Source organism: Nycticebus coucang, chromosome 14 (genome assembly GCF_027406575.1).
Source record: "Nycticebus coucang isolate mNycCou1 chromosome 14, mNycCou1.pri, whole genome shotgun sequence".
Classification (NCBI taxonomy): domain Eukaryota; kingdom Metazoa; phylum Chordata; class Mammalia; order Primates; family Lorisidae; genus Nycticebus; species Nycticebus coucang.
Genome location: NC_069793.1, coordinates 32,193,925 through 32,211,459, shown reverse-complemented (window position 1 = coordinate 32,211,459; position 17,535 = coordinate 32,193,925). Strand labels below are relative to the sequence as shown.

Sequence of the window (17,535 nt, the reverse complement as noted above, 5' to 3'; positions counted from 1 at the left end):
TATAGAAAGAACTCTACAACACAACTTCATCAGAAAAATACAAATTCCATTGAAAAAGGGGTTTACAATTTAAATTTTACAAACCACTTTAAAAGGGAAGATTTACAATGAAGGAACATCAGCAGCCAAACACTGCAAACAGGAAGACTTCTACAGTACAGTAAGAAGTAAGAGAAAAGTATGACACTATAAAAAAAACAGATTTGAAAAAGCACCAAATAGAACTTGCATAAGAAAAACATGTAGCCATTAAATAAAAATCGTAAAAGTTGTGTAACAAACAAAACAGTTGAAGAATTAATTAGTGAACTAGAAGATAGATCTAAGGAAATTACATAAAATACAGCAAGCCCACAGAGATAAAGAAATAGAAAGTATACGAAATATAGAAACATGAAGGACAAAATGAGAATATTCAATAAACCTATGCATCTTCTTAGGAATTATAAAGGAGAAAACAGACTTTCTGAGGATGGTAACACTTTAGGTGATAATGAGAAATTAAATTAACTAAAAATATTAATTTTCATATTGCAAAAATAAATCTTTTAAATTATAAAAAAAGACAAATATTTTAGTAATAAAAAAATTATTATGATTCTATTTAGAAAGCTGCAGGACTGAGGATGCTTTTTTTTTTTTTAAACAGAGTCGGGTTTGAACCCACCACCTCCGGCATATGGGGCCAGAGACCTACTCGTTGAGCCACAGGCGCTGCCCTAAGGATGCTTTTTTAGGGGCGTTTTTTAAAAGCAGATTTAGGGGGCGGCACCTGTGGCTCAGTGGGTAGGGCGCCGGCCCCAAATGCCGAGGGTGGCAGGTTCAAACCCAGCCCCGGCCAAACTGCAACAACAGAAAAATAGCCACGCGTTGTGGCCGGCGCCTGTAGTCCCAGCTGCTCGGGAGACTGAGGCAAGAGAATCGCGTAAGCCCAAGAGTTAGAGGTTGCTGTGAGCCGTGTGACGCCACGGCACTCTACCAGAGGGCGGTACAGTGAGACTCTGTCTCTATAAAAAAAAAAAAAAAAAGCAGATTTAGGTTCATAGCAAAATCAACAGGCACATGTAGAGATTTGCCATATATTCACTGCTCCACACATGCACAGCCTCCCCTATTAACAACATCCCCAACCAGTTTGTTATAATTAATGAACCTACACTGACACATCATTAACACTCAAAATTCAAGTTTACATTACAGTTCACTCTTGGTGTTACATATTCTATAGGTTGAACAAATACATAACGACATGTATCCACCATCATAGTGTTTTCACGGCCCTAATCTGTGCTTTCTTGTTTGTTTTCAAAGAGTCTTGCTCTGTTGCCTGGGCTACAAAGCAGTGGTGACATCATAGCTTGCTACAACCTCAAACTCCTGGGCTCAAGTGATCATCCTGCATCAGCCTCCAGAGTAGTAGCTGGGGGTATAGGTGCACACCATCATAACTGGCTAATTTTTCTGTTTTTAGTAGAGATGGGGTTTAGCTCTTGCTCAGCCTGGTCTTGAACTCCAGACCTCAAGCAATCCTCTACCTTGGCTTCCCAGAGTGCTAGGATTACAGGTGTGAGCCAGCGAGTCCGACCCTGTGCTCTGCCTTTTGATCCCTCCCCACCTCCCAGCTCTGGCAACCACTAATCCTTCAACTGTTTCCATAGCTTTGCCTTTTCCAGAATGTCATACTTGGATTTACCCAGCCTTTTCAGACCAGCTTCTTTCATTTTGTAATATGCATTTATGGATCTTTTGTGTCTTTTCATGACTTGATAGTTCACTTCATTTTAGCTCTAATATTCCATCATCTGCATGTATCACAGTATATTTATCCATTTGCCTACTGAAAGACATCTTGATAACTTCCAAGTTTTGACAATTATGAATAAAGCCGCTATACACATTCATGTGTAGGTTTGTGTGGACATCTTTTGGGTAAATACCAGGGAGCATGATTATTGGATCATTTGGTAAGAGTATGTTTACTTTTATAAGAAACTACCAAACTGTCTTCCCAAATGGCTATACCATTTTGCATTCCCACTAGCAATGAAGGAGGGCTCCTGTTGCTCCACACCCTCACCAGCATTATTAGTACTGTCAGTGTTTTGGATTTGGGCCTTTCTAATAGATGTGTAGTGGAATCTCATCTGCAATTCTCTAATGATATATGATGTTGAACATCTTTTCATATGATTATATGCTATCTGTATTTGTATCTTCTTTGGTAAGGTGTCTGTTAAGATCTTTGGCCCATTTTTTAACAGTTAATTAAATAAAATAATAATGTTTATTAACAAAATAACAATGTTTTCTTATTATTGATTTTTAAGAGATCCTTGTATATTTTATATTAGCAAAATGAAATAAAACTTTAGAGCTATATATCTCAGAGATCATCTATACTATCACTCCCAATCCAGTTTTTAACTACATTCAACCTACTCTCTTATTCACTTTTCTGGGAGGTTGAACGAAGTCGTCTTCTCTACTTCCTCACTCCTGTTATCCATATATAAATGTTATTGCTTCACAAAATGGACTTACTTGGGAAATGCTGATGTAGTTCAATTTCTTTGTTTTACCTAAAGGAAAACTGAAATTCAGGAACAAAGCATCTTACCACAGGACTATGTAATAAGTCATTAATAGGAAGAAACAGTTTATTTAAAACCTACAGAACATGGGAGGCACCTATGGCTCAAGGAGTAGGGTGCTGGCCCCATATACTGGAGGTGGTGGGTTCAAACCCAGCCCTGGCCAAAAACTGCAATAAAAAAAAAAAGATGAAAAAATAATAATAATATTCAATAAATAAATAAAACCTACAGAACAATGAGCAAAGTATCTTTAATTAGCCCTCAGGCATACTGTCTTCATAAACAGAATTTTGCCTAATAATTTAGATGCAGGGAAAGTTGACCTGCTCTAAATCATTCCTTTGAAATGAACTAATAAGTTACCACGTTTAAATAGAAATGGAACACATTAAAAGAATACAAGCAAAAGTAATTCAGCATTTTGGTGTGTGATTTGGTTTATTTTGGAGTTCAGTAAGTAGGGCCCCCTGACTATAAGCTCCATATGAAAAGGCAATGTCTGATTTCTAATTCCTGCTACTTCACACATAGTAGTATGAACTTACTAAAGAAAAAAAGGAAGAAAGAGAAGCAACTAGCAAAGCAAAGGAGGAAGGGAAGTTGCTACATGTTTGCTAAAAGACTTCCTTGCCTAGTGAATTTATAACAGATCCTTAATTGAACAGAAACTTCACTTACATTTCTTCAATTTGGGAGGAGGGAAATCACAATGTTCAACAGACCATGAGGTACCCTATACATCACCTTTACTATGTCACAGGCTGAACAAAGAAAAATAAATCCTTACAGCTTTTACACAGAAGGTCAGCCAGATGAGAAAACTTTTTTTCTACTTTGAAAGTACTCTTTATTATCTAAATAAATATTCATAAATGTTAGCAAAAATACAATTTTAGAAGGACTGCTAAAAGAATAAAGTATGTAAAATGAACATATTCCTTTATTAACTGTTTAGTGAAAAATGTTATAATTTTTTAAGATTAAGAAGAAAGAAATGGGGCAAAACAAAACTTACAACTCTGAGCTTCATTTATGACGGAGAAATTAAATACTTCAACGACATTCACATGTTGAAGAAATTTGCCACAACTAAACCAGCTCTCCAGGACATTCTTAGACCTATCCTCCATAAAGACCAGCGTAATTCTCCACCACAAAAGTAAACCCACCCAAAAAATTTTTGATCAAATTCCAACTTCCACAGTTGCAAAAGGATTAAAAATGTCCACCGGTCTCTCGAAAGGCTTATCAATACTCTCAATTAATGTGAATGGTTTAAATTGTCCTCTAAAGAGGCATAGGTTGGCAGACTGGCTACAAAAACTCAAGCCAGATATCTGCTGCATACAAGAATCGCATCTTACATTAAAAGACAGATATAGACTCAAGGTGAAGGGATGGTCATCTATATTCCAGGCAAATGGAAAGCAGAAAAAAGCAGGCGTTGCAATCCTGTTCACAGATGCAATAGGCTTTAAATCAACCAAAATAATAAAGGATAAGGATGGACACTTCATATTTGTTAAAGGTAATACTCAATATGATGAGATCTCAATTATTAACATTTATGCACCCAACCACAACGCACCTCAATTTATAAGAGAAACTCTAACAGACATGAGCAACTCGATTTCCTCCACTTCCATAGTAGTTGGAGATTTTAACACTCCTTTAGCAGTCCTGGATAGATCCTCCAAAAAGCAAAGAAATTTTAGATTTAAACTCAACCATTCAACATCTGGACTTAACAGACATCTACAGAACATTTCATCCCAAAAAAACTGAATACACATTCTTCTCATCAGCCCACGGAACATACTCCAAAATCGACCACATCCTAGGCCACAAATCTAACCTCAGCAAATTTTAAAAAATAGAAATTATTCCTTGCATCTTCTCAGACCATCATGGAATAAAAGTTGAACTCAATAACAACAGGAACCTGCATACCCATACAAAAACATGGAAGCTAAACGACCTTATGCTGAAGGATAGATGGGTTATAGATGAGATTAAGAAGGAAATCACCATATTTTTGGAACAAAACAACAATCAAGATAGGAATTACCAGAACCTCTGGGATACTGCAAAGGCAGTCCTAAGAGGGAAATTTATAGCACTGCAAGCCTTCCTCAAGAAAACGGAAAGAGAGGAAGTCAATAACTTAATGGAACATCTCAAGCAACTGGAGAAAGAAGAACACTTCAACCCCAAATGCAGCAGAAGAAAATAAATAACCAAAATCAGAGCACAATTAAATGAAATTGAAAACAAAAGAATATACAACAGATCAATAAATCCAAAAGCTGGTTTTTTTAAAAGATCAATAAAATAGATAAACCTGTGGCCAACCTAACCAGGAAAAAAAGAGTAAAAAAAAAAAAACAAAACAAAACTTATAACTCATTCAACACACTATAAAAAGAATTAGAGAGGGATTTTTACAACAAAAATATACCTACAATAGTAATTTGTATTCTCAATTACAAGAATAACTTTTTAATTTTTCCAAATAATCAAAAAAATCACCTACTGTGATCTTTTTCTTTTTTTGTAGAGACAGAGTTTCACTTTATTGTCCTCGGTAGAGTGCTGTGGCGTCACACAGCTCACAGCAACCTCCAACTCCTGGGCTTAGGCGGTTCTCCTGCCTCAGCCTCCCGAGTAGCTGGGACTACAGGCGCCTACTGTGATCATTTTAAACTGGGTATCTGAGGTATGGTAAGAAGTCCTAAACTTTATGGTTATACAAACTATAAATGGTAAACTTGAACCTCTATTTCTGTTCCATCAACTTGAATGATTATTGCTAACTATCAATTTCTTGCCACATCATTATTTTTGCATTAACAAAGTTAATAACATTTAAGTTTTGTTCCATAATGAAGTTTTGAGTGTTTGGTTTATAGGTTAGTTCTAGAAGTGGAAGCCATCAATATTTACATTATCATAATCAATATAGATATTGTTTAATGTGGAGCCCAATATGGTGCTCCAGTGTGCTACTTCAACGGTAACTTTACTACACTCAGGACCAAAACAACTTCTCTTCTTACACCGCACCAATTGCTCAAAACCATTCCAAATTTTTTTTTTTTTTTTATTGTTGGGGATTCATTGAGGGTACAATAAGCCAGTTACACTGATTGCAATTGTTAGGTAAAGTCCCTCTTGCAATCATGTCTTGCCCCCATAAAGTGTGACACACACTAAAGCCCCACCCCCCTCCCTCCATCCCTCTTTCTGCTTCCCAAATTTTAATTTGCTTTATATCTTCCTTGTTCAGTCACTTATTTTCCCTAGAGTTTCTAATCACTACTTTTTTGTTGAAACAAGAAATACAGAATCTTTACTATACCACAAATATCTTCCAGCCTCTTACTCATTCCATCAGAAATGTGGAATCAACTCTCTCTTTTTGTTGAAGATATATAGGGTACCTCATGGTCTGCTGAACATTGTGCTCATCTCAGAGCTCATTAATATTTTGTTTTACCTGATTTATTTTTATTCTGTTACATCAAAGTAACAAAAGAAATCTAAAATTAAAATTGCCTACTATCTCAAATAAAGAGAATCCAAATAGTGCTAAGACAACTACATAGACATCTGGAAAAATATAGACATAGAACCATAGCCCATATTGTGCTGTAAAGATAAACTTCAAATGATCAAAGATCTAATGTAAATTTTGAGTAGATAAAAGTCATGAAAGAAAACATGAGCAAATTCCTTTATAGCTCTGGAGTGGTGAATCCCCTCCTATTATGACAAACTCAAAAAACTCATAAAAGAAAAGTAAATGAACTTACTTATGACCAAAATTAAATAAAAAACTAAAGAAACAAAATCAAAAGACAAATAACAAACTAAGAAAAATTATTTGAATCTCAGATCACAGAAAAAAAGGGACTCATTTCTAGAAGATGGAAATGGAAACAGAAATAAAAAGACCAACATTACAAAAGAAAAACAGGCATGGACAAGTAGTTCACAGAAAAAGCAATACAGTTTTATCTCACTACCTACATCTTTAATTTCTCTCAGCAATGTTTTATAGTTTTCAGTGTACCTTATGGCACATTGTTAAATTTATCTCCCTAAGTATTCCCTAAGTTTTGGTGCTGACATAAATTGTATCGTTCTTATATTTCAGTTTCTGACTGTATACTACAATAGAAATAAAATTGATTTTTTGTATGTTTACCTTATATCCTAATAAGTGACCTTGCTAAAGTCACTTATTAGTTCTAGCAGCTTCTTTGTAGACACTTATCAGGTTTTGTACAAGATGGCCATTTTGTCAGCAAAAAGGGAGAGTTTTGCTTTTTCTTTTCCAAACTGTATGCCTTTTATTACTTTTTCTTGTCTCTTTATAGAATTCTATATCCAGAGAAAATAGTCTTCATGATAAAGGTTAAATAAAGACACTCACACATGAGGAAAACCAAGAAAATCTACCACCAGAAAACCTGGTCTAAAAGCAGTGCTAAGGGTGGTGCCTGTGGCTCAGTCGGTAAGGCACCGGCCCCATATACTGAGGGTGGCGGGTTCAAACCCGGCCCTGGCTGAACTGCAACCAAAAAATAGCTGGGCGTTGTGGCGGGTGCCTGTAGTCTCAGCTACTCGGGAGGCTGAAGCAAGAGAATTGCTTGAGCCCAGGAGTTGGAGGTTGCTGTGAGCTGTGTGAGGCCACGGCACTCTACCAAGGGCCATAAAGTGAGACTCTGTCTCTACAAAAAAAATAAATAAATAAATAAAAGCAGTGCTAAAAGAATGTCTTCAGACAGGAAGGAAATGATAACAGAAGAAAACTTAGAGCTGGGAATGAAGGTTGCAATCTCTGGATAAGTATAACAGACTATTCTTTTCCTTTGACTTTTTAAAATTATATTTGATGGTTGAAAGCAAAAATTATAACATCTGATATGCTTAATGTACAGAGCAGTAATATTAAGATAATTGTATCATGGAGTGGGAAGGAAGAACCTGAATGATGGTAGGGGTTCCGATTCCACCTGAAATACTAAAATGTAGCTATAAGTAGACTGTGACAAATATGCTGGAGGTTAGACAATTAAGTTTGCAAACTCATCCTAGACAAAGTGCTATGTACTTCATTGCTAATAGTGCTACGGTTGCTTTCAAAGTACTCCCTCCCGCCTTGGGAAACTATGCACTGATGCCAGTGCCTAGTCCACCCTTCAAAGCACTTTTTCTAGGATAAATTCAAAAACCTAATTGTCTGACCTCATATGATGATAGCTCTGATGGCCATTCTAGAAAAAGAGTCCAAACTTGCTTTGAAAGGTGGACTAGGTGCTGGCATGGTGCATAGGTTCCCAAAAGGAGTACTTCACAGGTGACCATAGTGACACTCAGCAATGAGGTATTCAGCAGTTTGTCTAGGATGAGTTCTAGAACTTAATTTTTTGACCTAGTATATTATATACACACACATATATTTCTTAATCCCTAGAACAAACACTACAGATAGTATAAAAGAGATATGCTAAAAAACCTATACCTCCAAGTCCTTACTCACACTTTTCAGCTAAAAATGATCTTCTCCAGCTTCTTTTAGTTTCATCAATTGTTAGCATTTTTCCATACTTTGTGTTTATACACACACATATTGTTTGTTTTTTTTAATTATCTGAAAGTAAGTTGTAGCTATTAAGTAATTTCACCTCTACATACTTCAATCACTTATTTCCTAAAAATAAAATTGTTCTGCTATATAACCATAATACCAATATTACATCTAGAAAAGTTAACAATAATTTATTAATATCATCTAACACACAGTTTATTCAAATATCCCTCAATTGTCTTTTCAATTTTTTTATTGGCTGTTTTTTTCTCTGACCCAGGATTCGATGAAGGTTCATATATTACACTTGGTTGTTATATCTCTTTATTCTCTTTAAATTAAAAGTAGTTTCTCCTCCTTTTTATTTTGGTTTATTTCTTCATGACACTGAAGTTTCTGAATAGTCCAGGCCAACTGCCTTACAGAATTCCCACAAATTGTAATTCTGTCTCATTATTTCTTCATAATTAAATTTTAGCTAAATTTTTGGCAAGAAAATAACATAGATAAAGTTCTGTGCTCCTTATTGCGTAATAGCAGTGGACTCATTATTAACAGATGCCATTATTATGTACATACTAACATAAAATGAAATAAAGTGATGATATATTAAAAAAAAGATGCCATTATTAATATTGCTAAACTTGATCATTTGACTAAAGTGGTGACCTTCAGGATCCTTCCATTATAAAAATATATTTTGGTCTTTGTAATTAATGTTATCTATAGGATGATACATTGAAATCATGTCAATATCACTTTATTTAACTATTTACTTCTACAGTCCCCAATTCCTGGGCCTTGGACTGGTACCCAGGCCTGTTAGGAACTCAGCCACACAACAGAAGCAAAGCAACTTCGAGCAATCCAAGCTTCTTCTGTATTTACAACTGTTCCCCCTCACTTATATCACCACCTGAGTTCCACCTCCTATCAAATCCCTCCTCCCACCTGTCCTCTTGTCATATCCCTCTTCCCAACCCTAACTTCCTCCACCCACTACAGAAAAACTGTCTTCAAAAAGGTTGGGGTTCCATCAACTCAGGAATGTATTAACAAACTGTGGTATATGTATACCATGGAATACTACTCAGCCATAAAAAACATGGTGACTTTGCATCTTTTGTATTAACTTGGAAAGTTGAAACACATTCTTCTTAGCAAAGTATCACAAGAATGGAAAAGTAAATATCCAATGTACTCAGTACTAATACAAACCCAGTGGATGATCTAACTCATGCCCACACAGGAGAAAAACTCATTTCAATTCAAGTTGAGAGGAAGGGGAACGAGAGAGGAGAGGGGAGGGACAAGGGAGGGGAATTTGGGCTGCTCCCACAGAATGGGCACAGTGTGGGGGTGTATGGCACGCCTTTTGGTTGAGGGACATAACCACAAGAGGGACTCTACAGAACAAATTCAAATATTGTGATCTGGCTGTTTGTATCCTCATATAAACCTGAAATAAAATAATTTTTTTTTAAAAAGGTTGGGGGCCACTGATTTACTTCACTTAATTTTTGTTTCTCCCACTAGGCTGTAAGCTTCACAAGGGCAGAGATTTTTGTCTTTTTAATTAATTGCAGTATCCCTAAGGCTGATAAAACTGTTTGGTACATAGTAGACCATCAATAAGTGTATACTGAATGAAATCATCATTAGTTGATATTCTCTATGAGACTATGAACAATTTAAGGGCAAAGGTGATGCTTTCTTAATCTCTATATCTGCAGAAAACAAGCACAGCAGTTAACTCATGATAAAGATTCAATTAATGCTGTTTTAATTTTTAAGGACCACGGGTAAAATCAGTTATAGTATATACAGTTCTTAGTCATTTTTGTCAGGTATAAAGTCTTAAATAGTCTATTGAACTGTATTACTATAAGAAATTAAAAAGTTATTTTACTGTTTCTTCTTAAAATGAATTATGATTAAGCAAATATCCTATTTTTTTTTTTTTTTTTTGTAGAGACAGAGTCTCACTTTATGGCCCTCGGTAGAGTGCCATGGCATCACACAGCTCACAGCAACCTCCAACTCCTGGGCTTAAGCGATTCTCTTGCCTCAGCCTCCCGAGTAGCTGGGACTACAGGCGCCCGCCACAATGCCCAGCTATTTTTTGGTTGCAGTTCAGCTAGTGCCGGGTTTGAACCCGCCACCCTTGGTATATGGGGCCGGCGCCTTACTGACTGAGCCACAGGCGCCGCCGCAAATATCCTATGTTGAAATTCAAGGCTCTCAGAAGAAAATATTAAATTATGTAATATATATGAATTTTTGTCAGCTTCACTTTGCCAGCTTACATATTTAATGGTGTTTTGCTGGTACAATGCTAAATACCAAATTACTTTTTGAAGCAATACTAAGTTACTTTACCTGTAATGCTTTTAATGTTTCCTTCAATCCTTCTATTTCTTTTTCTTTTATTTCTGTAGCAAGTTGATATTTTCCCTTTAAATAAATACTGTATTTCAGTATTTTCCAATGTAAATGACATTATAAAAGGATAAAATATAAGAGTTCAAGAACCAAAATCTCTACTTTAACCCTAATACTCCACAGGTTTTTACCTCTTATCTGTATTACAAATTACATTTCTAATGACTGAGAACTTATAAAAACTTTATAATTGCTTAATTCATACCACTAGAATAAATGTAGTCTAATTAATATGATACAGGTGCATTTGTGTTACGACTCTAGGAACATTGGAGAATTTTTTTTAAAAGAAGGTCTTTTGCTAAAAATAATAAACTATGAATTACTATTATAAATGGTACGGTCATTGATATAATAAAAATATGTATTAACTACCAGGTAGCTAGAAAAAATATTTAGTGCCATATAAATTTCCAGACTTGCTAGAGTTGTCTCCCCTTTACCAACTGATCTGCACCCAGTTGCAAGTCATTTTAAAGAAGGCAATTACATTGAAAAAGCACTAAAAACTTATACTTTCTATATTTAATAGAAACATTGCAATACATGGAAAGAACACTAATGTGGTAGCTGAACAGGTCTAAGTGCTAGTCTAAACTTTGTTACTTCAAAGTGAGACCTTTCTTTGTCTAAGATTCTGAGCAATTAACCATCATATTAGTTTATTACTAATGCTTTTTTCCATTATAGCTAACAACTGATAACTAAATGTATTTAGCTATGTCTTCAATTACTTTAAAAAATTAATAAATACCTTTTCTTCTTCCAAGGCACACATCTTCATTTGCAACTAATAAACAATTTTAAAAATTAAAATACAGGTAGGTAAACTGTTAACAGTGATTTACAGTGGTCATTGAGTTCAGAAACATCCTACATGTCTATATTGTTTGAACGTAATATAATGTGAATATTTTACTTTCAGATTCAGAAAATAAAATAAAGATATAAAAGGATTTTTTAAAAAGCCAGTAGGCCAGTCAAGGTAGCTCATGCTTGTAATCCTAGCACTCTGAGAAGCTGAGGCAGGAGGATCACTTAAGGTCAGGAGTTTGAGATCAGCTTGAGCAAAAAAGAGACCCCCTTCTCTACAAAAAAATATTAGAAAAATTAGCTAGATGCAGTGGCATGCACTTGTAGTCACCAGCTACTCAGCAGACTGAGGCAGGAGGATTAATTGAGCTCAGGAATTTGGGGTTGCAATGAACGATGATGATGCCACTACACTCTAACCAGGGTGACAAGGCATGACCCTGTCTCAAAAAAAAAAAAAAAGCCACCAAAGCAAATAAAAAATGTATACATTTAATTATTTTTTTATTTTTTTAAGAGACAAACTCTTACTAAATTGCTCAGGTGGGACTCCAACTCCTAGGCTTAAGGGATCCTCCTGTAGCCTCTCAAGCAGCTGGGATTAGGGGTACATGCCACCATACCTGGCTATAAATGAACAATTTAATCATGTTGATTAAAGATCTCAATCAATCTTGATAGTTTCATTTCCCCCTCCAGAAGTTTCTTCCCTAAATGTCTGAATATTTTGCCATCGACTCCTAAATACTAGCATGTATCATTTTCTGAAGGTACAATTTCCTGAATTAATACCATTTGTATTTGCATTGACAATACTTATATTCTGAAATTTTAAACTCATGTAGTCTCATGAATAGTAACTTTTGTATTCAAAAATGACATTTTAAAATAGGAAAACTAAAGTACATGTGCCAAAAGAAAATTATGGAGTATTATAAGCAGCAATAAGGATATTAGCTAAAATTTTCAAGAAATAAAGTTTTTCTTTGGAACTTCCCTATCTCCTTTTTCACATTTCTCACTTACATTCAAGGCCCTCTATTTGAAGTAAACACAAACAAAAAAAGAACACAGAGCACTTTCTCCTATACCCTTCAAATATCTGAGAGTATTATTACCTTGCCCAAAGTTCCTTCTGAAGGCAGAGACATAGACTTGCTCTTTCCTAGGGAGTACTATGCTATATTTTTGGCTTCTGTTTCCTTACCCTTCAATGAAAACTCCCATAACTTTGGTTAGGCCTATCTCAAATTAAAGGAAGAAAGTCTGTCATTTGTTCAAACAAATTCGTAGTAAGGTATAAATTATCAATTACCTTAATCTACTAGTGATTTAAATTGTATAGGTTTTTCTTTATGTGCATTTTTATTTTTATTTTTTGTGTGTGGATTTCTTTTTCTAAACCCACACACTTGTATATTGATTGATGAAGAGAAAAAAGAAGGAAGGAAAAAAAAGAAGAAAGGATGATGGTGAGATAAACACATATAAGGAAAAAGACTTTCAGAGGATATTTCACATGAACACGTTTTCTTAAACTAATTTTTCCATCTAGGAACTGAAGAGAAACTTGATATAGTCAAGAAGAGCTACAGAATTCAAATTAGCTGAAGGTGTTGCTGTTCATTTCTTCAAAATCTTATTTTTTTTCTATTTTTCTACTAGTATTTCTTAGTTACTAATGGTTGGCATTTATGAGGCTTCAGCACATAATAATCACTCTCCTCATTCTTGACATCCCCTTACTTACATCTCAACTTTTCATCACCATGTTATGAATCTACTTGGGTAAAGTGGGATAATATGAAAGAGATAATATCCTAGGATATTCTAATAAAGACAGAAAGAGGAAAGAAGAGAGAAAAAACAAAAACACACACAACCTATTCACATTATTTAGGACGAATGAAAACATAAATCCATCCATCTCTAAGAAAATAGTTTTCCCAATTTCCCTCCTTAACTAACTCATTCAACTATTACATGCTTTATTATCAGTTTTTATTCAAAGTAACTTTATTCATTTATTACTTTCCATTCCATTTTGTCTATCCTAATGAAATTACCTGCTTTTTATAAGCAGCCATTGCTTCTTTGTGTTGCTTTGCTAGTGTTTCCTTTTGATTCTGAAGAGTTTCCTATTTAAAAATTATGAGAATTAAAACATAAACTCTAGTTACTCAATTTTAAATCTCAATTGTATTCACAATTTAAAGTTAAATCTATTTCTTGCCTATATTATTTTATGCTCTTGAAATGCAACTTCAAACCAATTTTATTATTTTTTAATTGTCACAAAATCATTATACAAATATTTTGTTTCCAGTTGCTTCTTCATGATAAAAACACAGTGCTTTTTAAATTTTTAAACTTTGTACATGATTTGCTTCAAAGGTTTCCTTAAGGAAATATTTAACTAAAAGTTATTAAAAGTCCTAGCATACAGCAGGCTATAGTCCTGGGGTTTCCAGAGAAACCAATTTTATTATCCAAGCACGAACGCTTACCTGTCAACATATGCATCTTTAAATTCACTGCAATAATTTTTTACAAAACCAAAACTACCTCAAGGAATTTTTGAAAAAATTCCCACATATACGATTCCATTTATTTTCCTCCTATCTCCCCTTTTTTGGTGTTGGATAGATCCTCCAATAAGAAGCTAAGTAAAGAAATTTTAGATTTAAACCTAACCATCCAATATTTGGATTTAACAGACATCTACAGAACATTTCATCCCAACAAAACTGAATACACATACTTCTTCATCAGCCCACAAAACATACTCCAAAATCGATCACATCTTAGGTCACAAGTCTAACCTCAATAAATTTAAAAGAATAGAAATTATTCCTTGCATCTTCTCGGACCACCATGGAATAAAAGTTGAACTCAGTAACAACAGGAATCTGCATACTCATATAAAAACATGGAAGATAAATAACCTTATGCTGAATAACCTGATAGCTGGGTCAGAGATGAGATTAAGAAGGAAATTATCAAATTTTTGGAACAAACCAACCATGGAGACACGAATTATCAGAACCTCCGGGATACTGCAAAGGCAGTCCTAAGAGGGAAATTTATAGCACTGCAAGCCTTCCTCAAGAGAACGGAAAGAGAGGAAGTTAACAACCTAATGGGACATCTCAAGCAACTGGAAAAGGAAGAACATTTCAACCCCAAACCCAGTAGCAGAAAAGAAATAACCAAAATTAGAACAGAATTAAATGAAATTGAAAACAAAAGGATTATACAACAGATCAATAAATCAAAAAGTTGGTTTTTTGAAAAGGTAAATAAAATAAACCTTTGGCTAACCTAATCAGGAAAAAAAAGAGTAAAATCTCTAATTTCATCAATCAGAAATGATAAAGACGAAATAACAACAGACTCCTCAGAAATTGAAGAAATCCTTAATGAATATTATAAGAAATTTTATTCTCAGAAATATGAAAATCTGAAGGAAATTGACCAATACTTGGAAGCATGTCACCTTCCAAGACTTAGCCAGAATCAAGTGGAAATGTTGAACAAGCCCATATCAAGTTCTGAAATAGCATCAACCATACAAAATCTCCCTAAAAAGAAAAGCCTGGGACCAGATGGCTTCACGTCAGAATTCTACCAAACCTTTAAAGAGGAACCAGTACCTATATTACTCAACCTGTTCCAAAAGATTTGGCATGATCTGTTTTTTGAAATTATCTTTTACTTTTATTTATAAATATTAGTTGTCTATTTTTTGAGACTTAAAAAAAATAATAAGTTAACTGATGACATCATACTGAATCTCAGAGTCACAGTATTCTATACTAGACATACTCTTATTTGACAATGTAAATGTTACTTTCTTTGCATTATTATTATTATTGCTTAATATTTCGATGCAGCAATTCTCTGATTTCTGAATGTATTTATGTTTATTCATTCTTCACAAGGTTTTTGTTTCTAGTCTTTATCTTAAAAACTGTTATTATTTTTATATTTTAAGCCTCTTTAATTTTGCCAAGGCAAAAAATGAAAACCTAACAAACACATGTATATGTAAAAAAAAAAAAGGATCCATGCATACTTTTTGTAATATCCAACACCACAGATAAAAAAGGGTCTTCACATCAGTATGCAACCCACTGATCTCATATTGGACACCTCTGCTAGCACTCTACATATTCCAATTCTGATTTGCCTCTTTTTAAATACTACTAAGATTAAGTAGCATTTCAAAAGAAATACTAGTAGTATTTCAAAAGCAATATAGGAAAGGAAAAGATAAGAAAATAGTGACTAATTCTCACATAAATTGAATTTACTTTTGACCAAAGTACATTACTTAAACATTAATTTTTAATTCAACTTGTTAATATGTTGTTTGGGATATTGCATCCTCATTTATAAGTGACATATGTTTGTAATTTCCCCTTTATAATAATATATTTTCTCCAATTTTAATATCAGGTGTACCCAGGTGTACCCAGATCAAGTAGAATAATTTTGAAGTATTTCTTCTTTTTCTATGGTCTATAAGATTTGGCATGATCTGTTTTTTGAAATTATCTTTTACTTTTATTTATAAATTTAGTTGTCTTTTTTGAGACTTCAAAAAAATAAGAAGAAGTTAACTGATGACTCCATACCGAATCTCAGAGTCAAAGCATTCTATAATAGACATACTCTTATTTAACGTGAATGTTAGTTTCTTTGCATCATTATTATTATCATTATTATTGTTATTGCTTAATATTTCGATGTAGCAATTGTCTGATTCCTTTTCTGACTGTATTAATGTTCGTTCTTTATGAGGTTTCTGTTTCTAGTCCTTATCTGAAACATTATTGTTATTAAATTTTAAGCCTTTTTAATTTTCTGAAGGCAAAAAAATGGAAACCTAATAAATACATGTATATGTAAAAATAAAAATAAAGATTCTGTAGTCTTTTCACTTATTGAAATGAGTTCTCCTAAACATAGCTGCATAGCTGCTATTAAAAGTTCTTTGATGATATTTTGGGGAATGCAACAAGACACTCTAAATTTATGCTGCCAATAACATTGGAAAGTTCCTGTTTTTCTTTCCTTTTTTCCTTGAGACAGAGTACAGTGCGATGGCATCATAGCTCACAGCAACCTCAAACTCTTGGGCTCAAGCTATCCCCTTGCCTCAGCCTCCTCCAAGTACCTAGGACTATAAGCACCCACCACAACGCCCGTCTAATTTTTCTATTTTTTGTTGAGATGGGGTCTCGCTCTTGCTCAGGCTGATCTAGAATTTCCTGAGCTCCAGCAATCCACCCACCTCAGCCTCCCAAAGTGCTAGGATTACAAGCGTAGTCACTATGACCAGCAAAATTCCTGTTTTCCCATAAGTTTGTAAAGTAAGTTAACAATCTGGCTTTACAGCTCTAATACCATTTCTTGAATTTCCATTCTTCTTCAGTTATTTGAAAGCAACCACTATCATTCACTAAATTGTCTTTTGTCTTTAGATTTCTGGATTCTATTATGTTCCACTGAATATTTATGTACACTACTGAGCTATTTTAATTATTATAGCTTTATAATATGTTTAAGAATCAAGTATGGCTATTTCATCCTCCTCTTTTGCAAAAATTTCCCTCCACCCTTGTATGCTTATTTTCACATAAATCTTAGAATTGACTTAGACTCCCTAAACATGCTCTTGGTATTATAATTGGATTTATTAAACTTACCAATTAACTTAGTGATTCTGATAATTCTTCTATTGACTCTATCCAAAAACAAGATATAGGGCTGGGCGCAGGGGTTTATGCCTAAATCCTAGCACTCTGGAAGGTTGGCCAAGCCAGGGGTGGGGAGAAAGGGGAAGATTGGTTGAGCACAGGAGTTCTAGACCAACCTGAGCCAAGAGCAAGACCCTGTCTCTACTAAAAGTAGAAAAATTAGGTGGGCATCATGCCAGGCACCTGTAGTCCCAGCTACTTGAGAGGCTATAGAGGAGAATTGCCTGAACCCAGGAGTTTGAGATTTCTGTGCGCTATGACACCATGGCACTCTAGCCAGGGGCAACAGAGTGAGACTCTGTCTCAAAAAAAAAAAAATATGACCTCACAT

The 17,535-nt window shown here is 34.5% G+C and overlaps 1 protein-coding gene across 1 annotated transcript in view; it reads right to left on the bottom strand.

Moving 5' to 3' along the window:
• The window catches only part of CCDC73 (coiled-coil domain containing 73), a 133,572-nt gene that overhangs the window by 88,549 nt on the left and 27,488 nt on the right, over positions 1–17,535 (bottom strand). The window contains exons 3-5 of the mRNA XM_053562930.1: positions 13,509–13,580; positions 11,384–11,419; positions 10,567–10,641 (exon numbers count right to left, since the gene is read on the bottom strand). Coding sequence (XP_053418905.1) covers positions 10,567–10,641; positions 11,384–11,419; positions 13,509–13,580 — 183 coding nt within the window. The remainder of the gene's footprint in view (positions 1–10,566; positions 10,642–11,383; positions 11,420–13,508; positions 13,581–17,535) is intronic.